Below are 21,327 nucleotides of genomic sequence, written 5' to 3'. Positions count from 1 at the left end.
ATTCAGGGAAGACTTAAACAACAGAAATCCAAGGACATGTGTCTGCAGCATTCATATCTCTCTCTCTCTCTCTCCCCCCCCCCCCCATTTTTACTTGTCACAGTTCCAGTCTTTGGCAGGGGAGTAGGTGTAGGTGTGTGTGTGTGTGTGTGTGTGTGTGTGTGTGTGTGTACCCCATCCTTTGTACCCCATGAAATAGGGTTAGTGTGCTAAGGAAAGTTATACATTCACTACACTCTCCAGCCACCTGTTTCTAGGACATTTCAGAAGGAAAAGTCCCAACTGTGTAATATTGATTTCTAAGAATAAAGCTTTGAACCTTCATTTTTTGTCTTATCTGGAAGTGCCAAGGATTGAACATATGTCCTGCATAGAAAGCAGGTGCTTTAACACTGAGCTGGTTCTGCCTAGAAGTAGCTAACACTGACTAGCATGAGCTTTTCAAGATCTCTGGGTTTTTTCCTAGTCTTGCTGTGTTGACCCTTTTTAAACGGAGTAAATCTGAACCATTTTCCATGCAAAGCATATACAGTACTCAACCACTAAGCTGTGGGCTCTCTCATCGGTTTCTTTCCTTTCTTCTTATTTAAATTCAACACATGGCAAGCATTATCTACTGCAGCATTAAATGCTACTAAAATGTTGACATTTTGGATGCAACTCTCAGGAAATTTAGTAAAATATAAATTAAGCGAAACACACAATCACAACAATGCTGGAAATTAAGTGGATACTATAAAGATAAATTTACTGAGTACAATTGAAGGGCTGGGATGAATTAGCATATTCTAATTATCTTCCCTGTGCTCCTGTAGACTCTGCAACTATTCAGCTTATATCCACCAGCCTTGCAAAAAATTAACAAGGGATAACCCCACCACCACCACCTGCCCCAATACACATATACACCTACTTCACTCCCCAATTTCCTTTTCTCCTTTCCTCTGTTACTGGCCCTGCCCCCAAAACTGAAGTTTAGGACTCAGAGCTCCAATGTATTTCCCAAGTTTATCCCCAAATGTCAAGCAGGAGACAATGGCAAAATGGTGCTTTTGTCAATTGCCTGTTTGACTGACCTCAGCTGAGACTTGTTCCATATCCTCATGCACATTGTAAATTCAGCCTGCACTCTGCAAGCATAGATAGCACATTTCTAGCTGCTGACACGCAGGTGTGTGACAGGGCAATGGAACTACCACAACCCAACATTATCCCACCTGTGGCTATTCTGCCCTGTAAATGTTAACTATTTGGTTAAGAATGACTCCCCCCTCAGACTTCGAGTAATTGGGGGGGGGGGGGCTGTATGTACAGTTTTCTAACTATTAGCTGATTCCTGTTGAAGTTTCACTTCATGTGCCATTTTTTGAGGCAGGTATATAGACACATTTTTTTGTTCAGGCTTTTTTTTTAAAGTAATCCCAGGTGTCTTGGCCTACAGGTGCTTCAAATTTCAGCTTCCTGGGCTGTGAGGAAATTTCCTCACCTTTTGAAGAAACACGTTTGGCAACATACAAGCAGAAACATACAAGGCTCCCTTTTTCATAATCGTTCTGGTCACCAGGGTAACTTGTGGAACTTGTGAGCTAAATTTCAGCTTGTTGTATTAATTGGAAGTATTATTCACCATTATGAGTGAGGCCTAAGAATCCTTAGTATAATATCAAATTATGTTAATCAACCACATTTTCAAATACTGTAAGTATCTGCTCATTCCAAGCAGGGAAATGACGCTTCACCCTGACCACAGTGCTCTAAACAACTGAAAAGCAGAAATTACGTACCTCAGGGAGAAGCACTTCTTCAAAAATCACTGCCCAGTTTCTTCCACCTTTGTTTCCTTGCAGGCTGTTTATTTGTGTGCTCACCTTCTAGCATCTTCTATGCTTTGCTGGGCTCCTGAACTCCACAGTAAATATTGCAAGCTACACAGAGGAGGAAAACCATGGCAGGTGGCAATGAAGGGAAGCAATTGAGTTTGCCTTCCAGCTGCAGCTCCACTCCACCACCTCAAAACAACACTGAGAGAGGAAGTGATCACATACAAGCAGGAAGCCAAAGGAGCAGCACACGTTTTTGCTTGGTGAGAGGGCAGAATTTGGTGGTGAGGGACTTAAGGAAGTTTAAAACTTGCAGGGATATTTTGGGATAAACTAAACAGAAACCAGCCTATCCTTTCAGCATTTTTCTGTTTGTGACTCTAACCACAGCTACCTCCCCCCGCCCCATTGCGTTATTGCTATCACAGCTGTGCCATTACCATTTCCCTGGTTTACCTATAGTTTTGGAAATAACCTGTATGCTCAATGTGTGTGTAAAATCACAGGCCGCACATTTCAGTAGAACAGTTGTTTACACTACCGGTAAAACATTTTAGGAGAGAAATATGAATTTATATGGTGCTGGTTTTCTTTTAACCTCTTCCCCCAAACACCTTTGTATCTTGATAGATTTAGATATGTTAACAAGCCTATTCTGGCATTTTCTCCCACAAGGTTATAATTGCAGGAAGGGGGGAGACTGGGCTCATGCTCCCTGGATCCAATCCTTTTATCACATCTGTGTTTGCCAGGCCACACACCTCTCATGCATTGCTAGGATAATCCAGCACCTATAATGTGAGGAGTCTATACCCTTACAACAGACTGCCTGCAGAAAAAGTTACCCTTACAATATATGCAAAGACTAGATGATGAAAATGCAACTGTGATCACCACTCTGCTATGCAAGGGAGCTAGCACACATGCAAGGAAGTGTTGCTGGCCCACCCTCAAGATTTATGGTTGGAGATTGCAAAATCTTCATTAAATTACTTGTTATAATCTCCTTGCTGCCAGATCCACAGATCTTTGCCTTGATCCTAGGCATGTCCCATGCTGCCAATTAGTTTTCATGTAAAAGGCCTTGTAGTTAACATGTAAAGCCCAGAACAACTTGGGACCAGGATACCTGAAAGACTGTCTGCCCTTATATATGGTAAATAATTTCAGAGCGGACAACCTTGTCTGCAGAAGTACTTTCACCCTCCGCCTGGTGGACGCACACCCCACCCCTAGTCATATTTGGGCCCCCACAAGGCTTCATGTTGCTTTGTTACTGTGTTGTTTATGTACTTTCCTGATCTTATACTTCCCCCCTACCTCTATGTTTCTTTAGGGCTCTTCCATAGGAGGAGAGACACTGATTGGGTCAAATTCCCCCCCCCCTTGAGTGGAGGAGTGCTACACAAATACATTGGTAAGTGCACACTGCTTCTTGACATTATGGGTAAAGGGGTGGCTAAGCCACACAGCCCTATGACTCTGCTTCATGCACTTCATGCACTCTTAATGTATGTGTGGGGAGGAACTGGTGCCCATCTTTTAACATTCCTCAAAAGTCTACAAAGAACAAAAATGCCTGACATGAACTATGTGTCATGAAAACAGAGGTGTTTTTGTCAACAGTTTAACCAGCTGTGCATACGATTTCCCTTTTGTTGAAAGGAGAGAATGATTATAGCTCTGCAGAGCTATAAATTAGTGTGTAAGCCTATGCCTTGGCTCTACTAGAGAGCAATATCTGAATAAATATACAACTGCATATTCATCTACATATTTCCCTTTGCCTCCCACAACAACTTCCCATGAAAGAGTAAGTTCTCCTCATATAATCTGAATTCCAGTTTTGGCTGATTAATGCCAATAGACATGTACAAGTGTATGCAAATTGTGGCTTGTGGCCGACTGGAGAGTCATAGGCCAGGAACAGCAGAAGATGAATGTAATTCTATTACCATGAGTGTGAAAGAAGCTATAGAGAAAACTGAACAGAAGCTGAAATAGAGTTTGCCTTAAACTTTACCAAGTGCACTGCAGACTTCCTTCTAGTATGAAGTCTTAATATTGTCTGGCTGTAAAAAGTTCAGCTCTAATCACACTCTGAGGGATAGATCAGTTTTATTCCTTCATGGCTTCCCACACAGCATTGATAATTCTTTGGCGAGGAGCAAAGAAATATGTTGGAGATTTCTAGCTTTGTTGAGCACAACAATTCACAGCCTGTCCTAGGGAATGACTGTCAAGCCCATCTTCAGCATAGATCAATCTTGAAAGCAGTGGTGGTGCAACCTCCTCCTGAAGAGGCCACCCCTGTAAACAGGTATTATCAACCATTGCCGTGTTGCTAATGTCCCTTTCTTGGGCAAGTTGAAAAAGTGATGGCTAAGGAACTGCAAATGTTATTGGATGGAATGTTTTATCTAGATCTATCTATGTCTGACTTCAGGTCTGGGTAAGGCATCAAAGCAGCCATGTAGGAACAGGTATGTAGCTTGGGGGTTCTCCTAGACGCAAAGTTGCCACAAGAGGCTTAGGGGGCCTCAGTGAAAAGGAGTGCCTATGCCTAGCTCTGGCTAGGTCATTCAGTATGACTGTAATCCTTACTCTAATAGCCTGAATTGCTGCAATGCAGTCTATATGGGGCTAACCTTGACGACAGTCTGCCAATGAGCTACTATGTCCAATTCAAGACATTGATACTGATGTACAAAGCCTTAAATGACCTACTTAAAGGAGCACATCCTTTGGTACTTACTGATATGCTCTGAGGTCAGCAGGGGAGACCCTGCTCTATATCCAGTCAATGATGATATTCTGAGACATTCAATGACAGCACCCTGAATGTGGAACTTTCTCTCCAAGAAAGTTGAGTCTACCCTGAAGCCTCAACAACGCTCCCCGCCCCCGACAAACTGTGTTTGGCTGGAATCACAGACGGGCCATTAGAAGCAGACACAACCATTGGGGAAGGAAATTAGCCCCCCCCCTTCAGCCGCACGGAAACGGGCGCCCAATCCCCTGCCCCCACCCACTGGGAGGAGAGGCAAGTAGTTCTTGCCAGGAAATTGGCTCTGCAATTTAATAGTCCATTTTAGATGCTTAAATTATATAGATATATAGTGAGCATCACACAATTGTGAAAGTATTTCCTCATGTAGATAGCCCTTATGAATTAGACCATTCTTTTAATTCAACACTTTTCCTATAGACCAGAATATCTGGAAAACTATTCATAACTGTGCTTGCCCTGTATATTTCTAAATAGATTCCCATGGCCTTAATAATGTATTTGGGTGTGTGTGTGTGTGTGTGTGTGTGTGCATGCGTGCATAATATAGTGAGAGTGAGAGAAAGAGACTGAGAAATTTGGCCTTGACATTTTGCTTATATATTGCTCCAAAATAATTTTTAAAAAGCACATAGACAAAAATTTCATGGTTTTCTATAACAAGAAATCAATACAACAAAACTAGTTTTAGCAAACTGTACATACATAAATATGTTTCTTTTTTAATACTTAACATTCATGATTTTTGTTCATAAAGCCTTCCATGATTTATTTATTACATCCATTACTTTTTTTAACTATAAAAAGTGCTGTTCTGATTTACAGCTTGTGCATCCAAAGCGAAGGTTAGAACATCATGCTCCACCCAAAACCCCACAAAAAATGGGGAAATAATACATGGCCTTGCAATCTCCTTAAAATTTATGTTACAATAGTCTCTAGAATCTCTTTAGCAGAGTTTGGTTTTTAATGATTCTATGAGTGTGTGTATACTTGTAAAATACCAATAATGCAGATAATGAAAGTTTGAGTAATAGATCTTTATGAGCCGCACATGGGAAATATCTTCTTTCAGACTGAAGTCCTTGACTATGCATAGTACAGGGCACTGGCCCAAATTATAAAAGTGACTGAGAAGTCCAGAATATTGGCAAAAAAGGAAAAATATTCTATCACTTATTTCATAGCTTTTTCAGTGCCAGAGATGTGAGTTTTAAACAATGCTACTCACATAGTGCATGACTCATTTTGGTACTGATACATATTTAACTTAGTGCCAAGTTGACTTGTTTTTGTGTCCAAGGAGGTCACAGGAGAACTACTCTGCAGTGGATGTACCTGCATTTGATACAAGCTTCTCTGTCGTCTTTCCAGCTGCTTCATAAAGGTGGCGGGCCATTAGTATACCTTAGCATGGGGTGAAAGGAGCGTGCAAAGTTATTGGAGAGGGCGCAGCTATAGTCTTCCTCCGTCATTGGCACCAGGCAGGCGAGACCAATTAAGAACAGCAAGAGGAGCTGAAGTGGGAGAGCGGCTCGGAGGACCCTGAGGAAGAAGCATTGCTGCTGCCGCTGCCTCCGAACTGGCTGAACCTCAGAATGGGAGGAATCTAAGCCATCTCTTGTGCACCTAAAGAGACAATCCAATACAGAAATAAACCAATGCATTACTGTGAAATGACACCCAGGCCAAGATGCTGCCTGAAATATCCACGAGACTTTCATGATTTAGAGATTCCAAATGCATTTTACATTAAAGTGGACGTTTTCTAGTTACTCAAAAAGAGTACTTGGGTATTAGAAATCCCATACATAACTATTTAAAGTAGTATGCTACCCTCTCTCCCAAATGTAACACCACTACATCAGTCACCCATCAGGTATATCAGTCACGATCCATGCTACTGATCAACAATATTTCTTAAGGAGTGTAGCCCAAGTATTCCCCCCCCCCCAATGTCAGGATCACAGTAAGTATGCCAATATCCAATTAGAAGGATTTTAGATTGCACAGTACAGTGTAGCTCATTTTGCACTGAATCAGCAATTAAAAGCAAATGTGGAACTTCAGATGTACCATTCCTCTTTGAGTATAATTTACTACCCTGGAAAAAAGAATGCAGTACAAATTAACAGAAAGACTGTTGCTTGTCCTAACAAGGATTCTTTTTATTTCAGCCAGGAAATAATATCCACCCTTCTGCCTTGTGATTAATCAAAGCAACTGTATCTCCAGTTGTTAACATTGCAAGGATGATGAGGGTAGGGGTGGGGAGAAAGTCTTTTGTTGCCACTGGACAAATTATGGGCACATATCTTCCCACCCTTCAAAATCCTCAAGTAAACCAGGAAGTTCTGTTGGCTACTTTTAGTTGACTAATGGAGACCTGAATGTTCAAAGCTAATAAATGATTAACTGTTTGAGATGAGAGAGCTGACAAGAGGTCCAAGATCAAAAACAAAAGGTGGCAGATTATTTACAGGCACATCACTGAAACTAGGATGGAAAGCTGCTTAGTCTGTTATTAAGTATGCAGCCTTCTATTATGAATGCATCAAAACGATATGGCACATTTAACAGCATCAGAGCATTCTATATTAAAGTTCAATTAGACCCAGCCTTCGAGCATCTGACAATGCCAGCTTGAGGAGTTAATGGGCTTAGGTATAGACAAAGGGAACAGGTAGTGCTGCCCAACTGCCATCTTAGGCTGCACAGCCTTTAACTGTGACTATTTTCTCACATGGCTTTTACTTACTCCGCAGCCTTATGTGCACTGTATGTGTCCAGGATTGTGCCTGCTGGCCCAGTGTCTACATACTGGAGGTGGCATTTGGGACAGGCATGCACATATAACCTATCATAGCTCTGATTGTGCAATAATAGAACAGACTCCATGTACAGACATCACCTCCAACAGTATAAAGGTGCAGTGAGGAATTGAGATCAGGAAGCACAATTCTGATTCTCCCACTAGCCAAAAAACTGCACTGTATGTGGAATTACCATCTGCATTCTATCCTTCCCCCCAGCATCGAACAATAACACCATCTTCCAAAATGCTTAAATTCTTGAACCACTTGGCATTCTGCTGCCCTTAAGCCTTGTCTATAAAAGAAGGCAATACGAAATATTTCTTGGGGGGGAAAGTTAAGTCCATTCCAAAACAATTTTTCCTCCTACCTCTCTGTGGTTGTGATAAGGCTGGTATATCCTGTTGATGTGGCCCCTGCATTTGTTCAGGATGCAGAGTGGAGAGAACTGGGTTCAGATTCTGCTGTAGTGATGAGACTCAAAGAATTGTATAGTTGGAAGGGACCCAGAGTGTCATCTAGTCCAACCCCTGCAATGCAGGAATTTTGGGTCTGACCTGATCTCTTAGCCTAATGTATCTATAAGGGTTAAAATTGCATAAATTTGAGAGGACAAAACAGTAGAACCCATGTTTGCCAACCCAAGACACTTGGGGAAAGGGCAAAATAAAAAGGTTATTAAAAATGCAAGCCATTTTTACATAGGCTGAAAATCCTGTTGACACTTTTTAGATAAAACTTAATTTAGGTTGGGACTGCATTTTGGAGCTTATAAAGCTTGTTTCTCCCTTGAGGCAGGGTTTATAAATGTTCAAAGTTCCTTTCTGAGTCTTAATTCAACAAACTTCATAAGCCTACCCAAAAATAAGCATGGCATATGATTAAAACATTGGTCTTTCTTCAGCTACTGGCCTTTTTTCATCTGAATTTAAATTTGTATCACCTTTTCCAGTAATTTTTTTTAAATAGACCTCTCCAATTCATCTAGTTCAGCTACTTATTATTTTGTTTCTCTTTTTACATTTGTTTCTAAACTGCTTGATGGTGTGCTCTTAGATTTTTAGAAATTATCTGACTCTATTTCCCCTCTTTTTGTTATTTTAACTTTTGTTTCCTGATCTATCATGCAATAGAAACTACTTTGCTTTCCTTAATCTTCTTTCTTTTTGTTCTTACTCTTAATTTGTATTCAGCTTTTGATATTGCTTTATTTAAAGCACTGTCTATTTCTCTCTTTTGGATAACATATTGGTTTTCAGGGTTCCTGTTCTAGGTATAGTGGTTGAAATACAATCCCCGAATTAACTTCCATGCTGTTCTGAAGGGCCCCTACCTGTCTGGAACACATTTTGTGGGTGCAGGGTCTGGCAAGATACTTAAAAGCACCTGAAAGCCTTTGATCTTATTTATGGGATTCATAGCCAGATTACACTTGGTTAACTCTCTCCTTTTTTTAATGACTGTCACCAACTTGTTTAAGCTAGCCTTTTTGTTCAATCATTTTATAGTTTTTTGTTGTTGTGTATATTAGATTATAAAACCTGGGCAGGGCATGTTTGCCTTTTTGTTCTGTACACAGCCTAGATATTTAGACACTATTAATTATTTATGTTGTTTCTTTATTTCATGTGGTCAGAGATTTACAAAGCCCTTGACAAACTGTCTGGCGTTTATGTTTTTCATAGACTTATTAATAGAGCTGTAAAGCTCCAAGACACTTGAGAACACTTCTGGGTTGTTGCACTTTTCCATGGAACTGTCACATATATGGGTAGATGTCAGTATGTGACCCCGGGGCCATATGGTTGGCACCTTCATAACCCATTGTGAAGTGGGCACTTTGTGATAAATACCAATGGCTAATTGGTGCTCCTGCACAACAAATGTTGCTTTCGGCAACAACAAACACACACGCCTGGACTTCTTGCAGCAAGAAAAGTGTTGGGAAATTACAATGGAAAGTGCACCAGTGGTGATGCCATATACCTTCCACATAAATTTTGAGAAAACAAATCAGGATGATTGCTCATTATACACTTCATCTGGAAGTGGACCCCATCATATAGCTCAAATCCCAACACCACAAACAAATCAGCTCATGCCAGATTCTAATGCACCACAAAAACACTGTTGCTAAAGCTGCCTTTAAGATAATAGTTACTTTACTACACACATTAGTTCAAAGGGGGGGGGGCAGGGAGGCCCTCTACCCCATACTACCCCATGCATATTTTTATAAGAGAAGCATACACATCCATTATAACAATGTACAATTTACATCCATATACAAAGGACAAGGAATTATATGTCTGAAATACTGTAATTACTAAGAGTGCTCCAGAATTATCAGGAAGAGAGCACCATTATGCACATCCTAGGTTTTTTTAATGCTGTAAGAGAGGCATCAAAATGATGGTCATATATTTCCAGTTTCTAGGGAACAAATTTTGAAAGGCCAATTTTTAGCATATTTTTATATGTAACCAGAAGAATTTATACACTAATGGGTTCATTAATAATTATTGAGCTGTGGTTACTGAAATCATAGGGCTGGCAGAGGTGAGTCTATTGAGATCAAAACAAGCCTTTGGGGATAAGTCAGACTCCGTATAAGGCAGCTTCATATTCATGCAGCACCTACCCTGGAACACCTTTGTTAATTGCATATATTTGTAATCTACCAAAGCTGTGTATTAAATTTCTTTCTTTTTCTTTTTTGCAAAATGTTGCATTCACTCATTAGATATGCAATATTATTGTGCAGTTCAGTAGGAGTAACACTTGATCTGACACTTTATAAAGGTTTTTAAAATCAATCATCACTTGTAATAGCTGCACTGATTTTGCCTATCACTAAGGTCTCATTCGTAGTTTCTTCATCTGAAGTAGATTGAGACACATGTTGCACATGGCTGAACGAGGGCATTTGGAGTCATGGACAAAGCTGCAACTAACAATTGTGCATAAAAATGATTTCTGATCACAAAACATTTGTTCTGCTCATATACCCACTGCCTTGCTTCCTGTGAAAGCCAAGACGAATCTTCAAGTCTGGATTATTATTGGGAATGAAAAGTGAGGTAGAAGAATGTAGCACTTGATTAATGGGTTCTGAGACTACAGACTGAATCACTGGCGCCAAGACCTTTTAGGGATCCTATAGGGTAAACACTTCGGAGAAAAGGACACAATTACTCTAATCTCTAACATTTTTATCTCATAAAATATCTATATTGACTCAAGCCTATGGCTGCAATCCAGTGATACAGCTCTGCTTGAAAAGGTCTCTCAACTGTTGGCTATGGCAGGAAAAATCTCTGAATATGTGTGCAGCTCCATCTGCCACTGCTGGCAATACCAAGTCTCATGAATAGTTTTGGATATTGATATATATCATTGGGGTATTTTTGTGCTAATTACTGATGGCATGGGGGGAAATATCCATTCCTTTATGCAACATTTCATTTGTTTATTTTGATTTTATCTTGATAAAACCCAATGTCCTGGAGTAGATAACTCTATCTATCTATCTATGGCATAAAGCAGCATCTAAGTGCTGTTTAACCTGAAGTTCTAGTAAGCTATATCAGACCCTGCTGAGCTATGCAAATGTGCTAGCAATTTTATTGCTGCACCACATACAATGGTACCTTGGGTTACAGACGCTTCAGGTTACAGACTCCGCTAACCCAGAAATAGTACCTCGGGTTAAGAACTTTGCTTCAGGATGAGAACAGAAACCGCGCGGCGGCAGCAGGAGGCAACATTAGCTAAAGTGGTACCTCAAGGTTAAGAACAGTTTCAGGTTAAGAATGGACCTCCAGAACGAATTAAGTTCTTAACCCGAGGTACCACGGTATATGCATTGTTCCCTGCCAACATAGGTGTTTTGCACCACCCAAAACACACCAATGTGAGAAAGCCAGGGTCCATAGGAAGGGCTGAACCGTAGGTAATGCGTAGTTTGACAGTACCTGTCCTTTGGTCTGATGCAGCTTCTTCCAGACGAGTTTGCATTTAAAACTACTGCTCTTTTAAATTTGCAACAGCAAAATTCTACGGGTTAAATACCTTGGTCTCCTTTTATGTGTCTAGTCTCCCAAGGATTGCTGATCCAGTGCAAGATCAAACACAAGGTACTCAGATCAGAGGCAGGCCAGATTATTAAAAGAACACAGTGACAGCTTGTACTTCTTTATCAGTCAAAACCACATTACACATCAACTGCAACCTGTCTGGCTTCCATGCTTGATTAACTTCCTTATTCAGTAGAAAACTCATTTGTATTCTGTGCTTGACTGAATGACAAATTGTCTATTGTGTTGTTCTGCTAAGAGATGTGTTAATAAACAGTGCTGGAGAAAGATGCATAGATGCCACAGTTAGAACATAGGCAGGCTCTAAAGCTGCAAAGTGGTGGTGAAGCGCATGCTGAGCCAGTGGCCGGCTCTTTCAATGCAGAACGTTCTAAAAAGGAGGCGTGTGCATGTGTGTGTGTGGAGGAAGAGGGAAGAGGGAAGTTGTTGTACACAGCAAGCCCTACCGGTACAATCTTCCCAAATGCAACTTCATTTCACAGACTGGTCAGAAAAAGCAATGCTTTGTTCAGTAAGCAGTCTTTCCCTCCTTTGTGTGAAAAACAAGGTCCTGTCTCATACGGATTGGAAACAAATAGTTTTTCCTTAAGTTTCTTTCTTGACAAAAAATAACAACAGGCAACTAAGAGGTAGTTCCAGATATTTTATGCATTTAAGCAAAATTTTGGAAAACTCTGAAATGTGTTCTACTTCATGTGTCACATGACCTCTGGGATTTGAATTCATTTTTGTTTATGAGGGCAAGACCAAGATATGAGGGTGGGTAAAATTGGAATAGCCAAAAAGCCCAGAGACATATTTTTGTTTTGTTTTAATCAAAGCTACCAACACATTTTTGCTTTAATGATGAAGTCTTCCCCCTCCCCCTTTTTTTCTCTTTTTCTTTTATATAGATGGAATTTAGAGTTATTTTGTATTAGATTATTTTGTATTGTTCTGGGCTCCATAAAGCAACCAAGTAGTTTTCCAGAATACCTTCCTCTAATATATTTTTGAGTTTCAACCAATTGATTTTGACACTGCAAAGTGGATGGGCACTTTTTGTGGAGCACTGAATACATTTCCTCTTTCAGTCACTTGATGCTTGTCACAATTCAAAAGGCACAAGCTGTGCATGGGTGTAAAACTTTAAGGGACTATAAATGACATGTGGCAAGAAGCGGATAGTGGATTAGCATTAGCATTCCTTCTCCCCTCCTATTCATTTCACAATGGCGTTTTGCTGAGAAAAATGTGGTTTGCGAAGGAATGATCACCCAGTGTTGAGTGCCCTTGATTTATCTTGTGATTGATTTATTCTATGCTTGTTTGACTGGCTGATTTATTGTATAAAATGTATTTCTGTTGCATGCTTCCCATACTTTTAGATTCAAGGGGTCCAAATAAAATAAGGTACAATCCAGGAAATGCTAGGCATGCCATCCCCACTGAAATGAATTGGAACATGACATTTAGGTGCACATTTTAGCTCCATTGATATCAATGGGACCCAAGCCTTTCTAACTTTTAGTGGGTTTCACTGCAAGGGATGGCAGACAGTAGTACTGTTGTTGGTGTGAGCTACATTTTCAGGGTATGTTCATTTCTGTATCTCTCTCAATCTCTATCTGCATTGTCATGTTCCTGTTATTAAAAACAACAACAGATGTCAACATTGGACAGGGACGTAGAATATAAATGTGCATTTTCTGGAGCTCTATTTCAGGCCAGACAAAGAAGGAAGGGGCAAGAAGGTAGAGTGAATTGTTGATTGGTAAAAAGGTCACACACAGACACACACACATGTATATATCTATAGATACACAAATATATCACACTGACAATGACAGAATGCAGAAGCACTGTTAGCTGCAGAGAAGACAGGTTGCTGGACACAAGGTGAAAGCTGGAAGCTACAGCTGTTAACTCTACTCTCAAGTGCTGGCGCACAAAGAGGGGGTGTGCTGCTCTCATAATGCCCTGTGTCTGCAAGCACCTTACTAAGGTTAGTATATTGCATCTGCAAGGAAGTTGTCTCACAGTGGAGAAAAAAAGATGTGCTGCTGCCAAATCTTCATTTTCAGCGTTATCTCAGGTTTTGGATTGTGCCTGGAGTCATTAAATATGAAAACCCGCAAACTGAACAAAACTTTACAAACTTGAAAATAAAGGAGGCAAATCTTAAGAGGATTTTTTTCATTTTCAGATTTGCGGGTTTTGTGAATTCTGATATACTGTATTGGTCTAATACCTGCCATAACTTAACATCTAGAAACAAAGAGGATGATAAAAGTCTTTGCCATGGACCTAAGCATAGATCTGCCAGTAGTTTCTTAGTGGCAAAATGATGGATGCAATACATACATCCATTTAATCAAAGGCATCTAAATAATTTAAATGTAGGTTGAAGTTCATTGGAAGCAAAAGCAGAATACTATTGAGTGCTTGTAGTGCAATATTTTGTCTTAGTGTAATTTGATACTTGTAGGAGAAAGCCTACACTTAAACTGCTTGATGTCTTTTTTCATCAGATTAAATGTGCACAGTTACATATCATGGACAGTTTCCATCATCCTCTTGAAGTTCTAGATCAGAGTGCAGAAACCAGGAGAATAAGGTACCTGCTGTGTGGACTGCTGACAGAGGGTCCAGGCTGTGAGACATTACATTTGCCTCGTGGCTGTTTGCAATGAACAGGGGTAAAGAAAGAAGAATGTTCAGTCCAGGCAAATAAAGGCAAGCTACTGATGAAAAACAAATTAAAAAGTGCAGCAAAGGAAACACAAAATCAAATGAAGTTACTAATTTCCATGAATCAAGGAAACTGGCTTTTCTTTTGTGCTCCTAGTTGAATATGAATCTGAACGTACAACATGAACTTAAAATGACACTGTAGTCAATAAAACAATACAAAGAAAGTGCAGTGTATTAAAAAAAGAAACTTACGGTTAAATGCCTCAAGCAATTTGCTGTATTAATTCATATCTATTCAAAAGTTACACTTTTGTTTGCTGATGCTTCAAAAATATATTCTGTTTTTAATAATAGTAATTATTATTTTAAGAAAATGTTTCCTTGTTTTGCCTCAGTTATCTTTAGAGTCAGTAACTCTGCTTTCAGTATCACACTAACATCATTTGGCTTTTCATTGTTAATACATTTTGGGACAGTCGAAAGTTAACCCAGTCATGTAGATGTTGCTACTAGCACAACACGCAGCGCAAATCAGCTACATCAGATATACTATACTCTATACTCTATACTCTATACTATATATACTATACTATACTCTATACTACCAGCAATAATTTCAAAGAGTTACTGGCAGTAGTGTGAAGGTGAGATATGTGATGTGGGCAAACTGCATGGTATGCCCTGTGGTCCTTGCAATGTCTTTGGCTGCAGAAACTCACAGGGAAATCATTTCAGCTGACCTCTACGTGATTGTAATAAAGTGTAGACCCTCCCCGCAGTCTTAGTCTCTTCTTATGTGTTGTTAGTTAATCATTATAGCAGCAATAGAAAGGTATATGGGTTGGATCCAGACCTGTCTCTGTGTGAATGGAAGTGGAGGCACCTCAGCTCTCTGTGACAACTTTACAGGGGACAATGGAGTCTGTGAAGGGAGGAAGAACTGGAGAAAATCACTGCACCGTCCACTTCCTCCAGTGCTAGTAGAATTCCACTGAATGCAGCTCTGGCTCCAACCCTATTATATTTTTTATTAGTTCAAATTTGTTTTGGTGAAGATTATGTATTTGGAATATAAATCCAGGCTTTACAAAAAATATCTCAAATTTTCTTTTCTATTTGAAAAAGTTAAAGCTAATTTTAAAGATATACCTTAGAGAAATCCCCTGTATCATACTGTACACCAGAGAAGGTGATGATAAAAAGAAAAAAAAGTGTATCAATCAACCAAACAGTGCTGTTTGAAGTGACAAATACAGATTTAAGGCATTGAAATTGTGTATGTTGCATTTCTAACCATGGTTTAGTGAATGTCTACTTGCTACGATAAGCTGCTATTTCTACTCATATCCATAAGCTAACCATGATATATAGAACTTATTTTTTAGAAATGTTGAAAGATAAAAATGAAAGTAATGACCCAGGAAACAAAACTGCCATGATTTTTGTGTATCTTCCCCTTGAAAAGCCAGTGTTCCTTTACATTCTCAAACTAGGATCTAAACGAAACTAGTGAATGTATTAAATCAATTTTAAGAGGCCGTAAGGTTCATAAAGACAGAACTCAGATTTTTTTTATAAGAGAGCAAATGAAAATTGATAGTTTTCTAAAAGCTAAGGAAAGCTGAATAATACTTAAATTAAAACGAACAAAAAGAATGAAAACCAAGTTCCCTACAGGACTCAAAGTGAAGAGTAGTACATTATGTGGCTCACAGACTGGCTTTGTACTATATTCCAGTGGCACAAAAGGAAAATGCAAGTAGGTGGAAGGGCGTGTGTGGTGGGTAGTATCAGGAATAAAAGAAAACAAATTATTATTCACACAAAACTTTGGCATATGCATGCCTGGAATAGTATTGCTTTTACTCCTTCAGCAAGCCAGGAAGTGTGTTGTATTGGAAAAAACAACTTGCTTTCTCTGTTTGCTAAGAAATCAGCAGCATACCGAAGAAACAAGTTTTCATTGCATTGCCAACACCACCACAAAACAAAGAGCAACAGTTGGAATAATTTTGGTCGGGCTTTTGGGTGACACCCAGTGGTATCTGCCCACTTGCATAAAATCCAATGTAAATTCTGGTTTCTACCTTCTCCAGCCCCCTGTGTGCCCCCCAAAATCTGCTCTAAAGTGTTCCTGACCCTCTTACTCGAGCAGATTTTGGGGGTCTTCAGGGAGATTCAGGGAGGAAGAGAGCAAGGAGAAATCCTGGTTCATGAGCTGATTATCAATTGAACTATGATGGATCTCACCCTTTGACCTTCATTGCAAAGGACAAGGAAGACAAAGCTGCTCATTTTCCCCACTCAAGAAGAGCAATTCCACCCTGAACATGTGTATGGTGAATTTTATGAATATAAAATTGTTTTCTTGAATCCCTGGGACTTCCCTACAATATTATCTTATCACTAATAGTGATAGCTTAGCAGCGTCTGTGTTGTGTTTTGTAAGTGGTCCTACAATGTTATGGTATTCATCGGGTGACCTTAGAAATTGGATTTTTGATCAGGATGCCAACCAAGACAAAGCATCCATCATTGCAGCTCGCTACTCTACTTAGAACCCCCCAAATTAAGGCAAATCACTCAAGACTTAGCTTGAGACTCTGACCTTGCCACAACTACGCAGGGCGTTTGTAGAACAGATTTCAACAGATGCCCTCAGCATTTTTAGAGGGGAAATACAGTCATACCTCATGTTGCGTAACCTTCAGGTTATGGAATCTTTGGGTTATGGCTGCGGCAAACCCCTAAGTGGGCTTGCTGCTCGCACATGCACAGAAGCACTCTGCGGCGGTGTGTGCGCGCGCAGAAGCAGTCCTCCGGTTATGGAATTTTCGGGATATGGCCAGGCCTCTGGAACAGATCCCGTTCAGAACTGGAGGTACCACTGTACTGGGGAATTTCCCATACGGATTGCAAATGTATACATGGATGCAATCAGGTAGAGGACATCACACACTACCTGCTGACTTGCCCCCTGTATACAACACCCAGAGGAAAAATTCTATCGCCAATTCTTAATTGGCTTCCAGGTTGATCCACACAGGAAGTGACAGTTGAACTCCTAGCAGATAAACATCTATATATTACACACCAGGTAGCCAAATTTGCGCTGGCAGCCAAGAAGCTTTGTTCTAGCTATGTGAATGTACTCCAATCTTAAGTCTTAATGTTGTAAATTTCTTTTTATGTTGTAAACTACTACAGGTTACGTGTATAATTTTAGATGAAAGTTTCCTTTTATTCTCTGTTGTCCATTGTAAACGCCTTTGACTATATACAATAAAAATATTTGATTGATTGACTAACATGTCGTGAGGCACCTACCACACTTTGAGTCCTGGTTTTACTATATATAGCATTTTATAATCCTGATTTCATGCAGGGAAGGAGATGCAGCAAAGTTTAGGGAGGCAGTGTTTTGTTGGAGGGAGAGCTCTTCTGGGTTGGTGCCTTTTTCTTGCCTATGAGGAGGAGGAAGATGGTGTGGACCTGTCACCTGGCTACAGCTACCTGGAGCTTCTACCCAAGAGCTAGCAGAAGGTATCTGGTGGGACATTACCGTTCTCTGTCTGCTTGGAGTACTCCTTCCCGATACTGGACTGAGGGATCCTGAAGTGTCCAGCTCATCAGCGGATGACCAGGAGGACAGATCCTAAGGTTCAGAATCAGTGGAGATTAGAAGGGAGAAAACACTATATATAAACTTGGTTCACAAAAAAGGACAAAAAATGCAGACCAACTGCTCGCAATTTGAAACGAAGTTGCTACAGGTTATGCAACACAGTTTGTGAAGACAAGCATACAAGTATTCTACCTTGCCTTGGGCTGGGAACTGTTATTTCTGGCCAAGTCAAGCCCGAGAAAACAGTTGCTCTTTAATGTGTGTGGTGTGTGGTTTTTTTAAGTAATAGGTGGTGTGTACACAATAAAAATTCCCACTTGAATTGCAGATTTTTTTTCCTACACAGAGATATACACTAGACAGACTGAAAACTCATCATATTATTTGTGCACTGTGGTATATTTTTTTAGTAAGGGGGAATAACAGAGGGACTACTTGCAATGGAAAGTATTCAAATCACCCTTTCAGTACTGAGGCAGGTGTATAGTATTTTTATTCATTTGTCAGCTACAGGCTGGAAGTGTGGCTATATTTTTAAAAAAATATACAGTATTTTGCAAAAGATTGTCAGATTTGGATCGTAGCAGAGCAGCAAAATATACTTTTAACGAATACGTATTTGAGATGGAAAATACATTCTGTCCCCTATCAAAAAACAAAGGGCTGGTGTAATTTGCAGATGGACCACTAATATATTGCATTGGCAACAAGGTTTTGGCTTTTGCTTTTTAACTAACTGGATTCCCCCCAGAAACAGTAACTTTAGATTAAAGGGGTGTGTGTGATCTATGCATTTTGATGCCAACAATGCTATGTGTGCACTGCAAAAAACTTGCATGAATGATGTCACAATAAACATCTGTCTGGAAGCAACCTAGCAGTGAACAGCCACAATGACTAGTAGATTTGCCGTGGCAGAATGACTTACCAGCTGACTGCTTGAAACATCTAGGATTTTCTCCAGCTCCTTAATGTGATGTGAAACTTCTTTAAGGAGCATTTTGAGTCTGTTTCCAATCACATGGACCTTCTCTTTGGCTTCTAGACAATCCTTGCCTTCAGCATTGACTAGCAGTTGGCAGGACATGTCTTGAAGAGATGCCACCTTCAGCTGAGATTCTAGCAGTTCGCGCCTTATTTGCTGTCAGGAAGGGGGCAATCAGATGCAATTTGTTGCTTTGAATGAGTCAAAATGTAATTCAAATATTTTTTCTGATCTTAAAACTCAGGAACAGGGACCAATAAAGCTAAACTACCATACACTTGCTGTTGCAAATAAAAAAGAGATATCCAAATTCAAAAGAGAGGGGAAATGATTGGCATTTTATTCTAAAAGCATGTCTGAACTGCACACTATTTTGTAAGTTCTGCATTTGCTGTAAATATGTCATTATTTCAGGGTTCCCACTGTAAAGAAAAATTATTTTAAAAACAGATTGATGGCTTTCTATACCAAATCAAGAAGATATTAACATTCCTGGTAGTCAATACCAGGAATATGCATTCTCAATTGGCACCAAAGGATCACAATATGTGTTCCAGATACTAGTTTCCATGTTCTTTTTTAATCTCTGAATTATTGTTCCTTTAGAGAAAGGTACTGTACCATTAGTAGCCTGTGATGATCCTGCAGAGTGTCTGAATCCAGATTTGGGTTGATAGGGACAATCTCATTTTTCCTCCTGTCAATGTTCTCCAGCCACAGCAACAAACCGTGGCTCATCTCATGGAAATCCTAGAAGTGATAGATGGAAGTTTAATGCCAAATGTGTTTTTTTGTGTTGCCTAGAACTCCAAAGATGCATTCAAATTTTACATTATCTGATCCTCCAAAACATGAGTTGTGAGCATACATCCTTCTCCCCGCTCCCTGGCCCCACTTGACTTAACAGAACACTTCTAGGTTTGTCAAATCACAATTTTTTGTGATGTCAGAACTGGCAAACTGGTTTGAGAGATCCCTGTAAACTTGAATTGAACCAGTTTGCAGTTCTGCTTTGGAGTGATTGCTCTGGTTCAGTAGTCACAGCAAACCAGAGAGCATTCTATTAAGCATGCATATGAGAGGGAAACAAACAATTCTGCACACCTTGATCTTCCAAACCACATTTGGATTGGCGAAAATTATGTATGAACAACATGTTAAGTGCAGTATGAAACATATGTAATGCTGTTCTGTGTAACATGGCACACTCTTGATGGCCTTGAGTATTTAATGCGCTGAACAGGAAGTTCCTACTAATATTACATCCTTGTTTGAAACACTTTTCACAGTAACAAAATCCTACATATGGTATAAGGCCTGCCACCTTAACAATATGCCAAAAACATCAATATAGAAAATGTGCAAGGCAGTTTTCAGGAAGCAATTTAGGAAATGTGCAACAGATTTTACCTAATGCACCAAAATCTTTTAATAATTAGGCTTCTGGGCTTCAAAAATACTTGATTTTTATGCTCTTGTCTAAAATGTCTCTGTGATATATTCAAGGCAGGATATGATGGTGTGCACACATTAAAGTAACTCATTTAAGAAAATGAATGTAATTGGTGCAACATCTAATCCAAGAGTCGAAGGGGAATGATTTTGCATAGACCAGAACAGACCTGACATTGCATTAGAGCGTTCTGCAGTGAACAGCGCCATTCTTCTAGCATACTACAGACATGATCCCAGCGCATGTTCATCTGAGACAACCGTTCCTGCAGTTTCTTGTTTTCCTCACTGTCAGACTGCATGAATTCTGAGCTGCAAAGGTTGATGGACAAAATGATGGCTTTGCGGTTATCAACGGCCTTCTGTAGCTCCTTGGGGAATGAAGAGAGACGGGAGTAAGCTTTTTTACAGGAAACATGCTTGAGAATTCAAGAAGAAACAAGTTCCACTATCTTTCTTAAAGTTTCATAACTTAAAAGACAGTTACTGTGTCTTTATTTTTAAGTGATACGTCTGGCTTCTGACTAGTAAGAACCCATTTTTATAAATGTCTCTAATTTTATGTTTGCAGTAGAATTCAGAACAAACTAATAAAATATTTAAAGACCTAAAGCCTTATGGCATGGTTGAATTTGATGGGGGTTGAAACCACAGGAGCTGGCTCTTTTTTCATACTCCAGACTGTACACATAACCTACTTTCAGCCTGTTGCTATTTTTGGAGTGTGGGGGATTCAATTACACACTAGCAAATCCAGATCTCACAATTATAGTGGATTCGGAGGTCTTGTGCAAGAAATCTGCTTCCCCCAAAAAATGACTTTTTGAGGGAAGTGAATGGAAATTGCACTGGAAAGTGTGGGATAGTAGTAGTTTTGATGCAATGTCATCTAGTCTCTCAACAAACAAATGAGGATGAATGCTCATTAAATAGACATCATCTAGCTTTCCCTTAAACAAATTAGGATCAATGCTCAATAAGCATGTCATCTGGAAGCAAGTATTTAAATACTTTGGGAGGAGTCCAATGTTGTGCTATGGCAATTGTTCCACCAGCATAAACATTTCTGTTTAC

General features: G+C 39.8%; 1 protein-coding gene and 2 long non-coding RNA genes across 17 annotated transcripts in view; 1 reads left to right on the top strand and 2 right to left on the bottom strand.

The window, feature by feature from the left end:
• The first annotated feature begins 1,786 nt into the window (after nt 1–1,786).
• LOC307213575 lies at nt 1,787–15,135 on the top strand. Of its 2 annotated transcripts, XR_013837575.1 has the most exons (4): nt 1,787–2,083; nt 3,157–3,237; nt 14,587–14,597; nt 15,043–15,135. It is a non-coding gene; the product is annotated as an uncharacterized lncRNA (long non-coding RNA). The 2 variants fall into 2 exon arrangements; XR_013837576.1 differs by lacking the exons at nt 14,587–14,597; nt 15,043–15,135 and adding an exon at nt 14,029–14,159.
• SYNE1 (spectrin repeat containing nuclear envelope protein 1) overlaps nt 5,186–21,327 on the bottom strand; it is a 296,053-nt gene continuing 279,911 nt past the window's right edge. For 12 of the 14 annotated variants that reach the window (XM_079971464.1, XM_079971451.1, XM_079971457.1 and 9 more), the window contains 6 exons: nt 20,424–20,624; nt 19,423–19,551; nt 18,745–18,957; nt 17,754–17,846; nt 14,119–14,177; nt 5,186–6,237 (listed from right to left, as the gene is read on the bottom strand). In XM_079971464.1, the coding sequence (XP_079827590.1) occupies nt 5,988–6,237; nt 14,119–14,177; nt 17,754–17,846; nt 18,745–18,957; nt 19,423–19,551; nt 20,424–20,624 (945 nt within the window). In that variant the 3' untranslated portion in view covers nt 5,186–5,987. The remainder of the gene's footprint in view (nt 6,238–14,118; nt 14,178–17,753; nt 17,847–18,744; nt 18,958–19,422; nt 19,552–20,423; nt 20,625–21,327) is intronic. The other 2 variants (XM_079971452.1, XM_079971453.1) reach the window with 1 other exon arrangement.
• Nucleotides 6,559–12,437, bottom strand: LOC307213589. The gene is made up of 2 exons (XR_013837595.1): nt 7,649–12,437; nt 6,559–7,339 (listed from the first exon to the last, which is right to left on the bottom strand). It is a non-coding gene; the product is annotated as an uncharacterized lncRNA (long non-coding RNA).

The sequence above is a fragment of the Podarcis cretensis genome (genome assembly GCF_951804945.1).
Source record: "Podarcis cretensis genome assembly, chromosome: 3".
In the NCBI taxonomy this organism is placed as follows: Eukaryota; Metazoa; Chordata; class Lepidosauria; order Squamata; family Lacertidae; genus Podarcis; species Podarcis cretensis.
The sequence above is the reverse complement of the archived record's forward strand: the minus strand, read 5'-3'. Positions and strand labels throughout refer to the sequence as shown.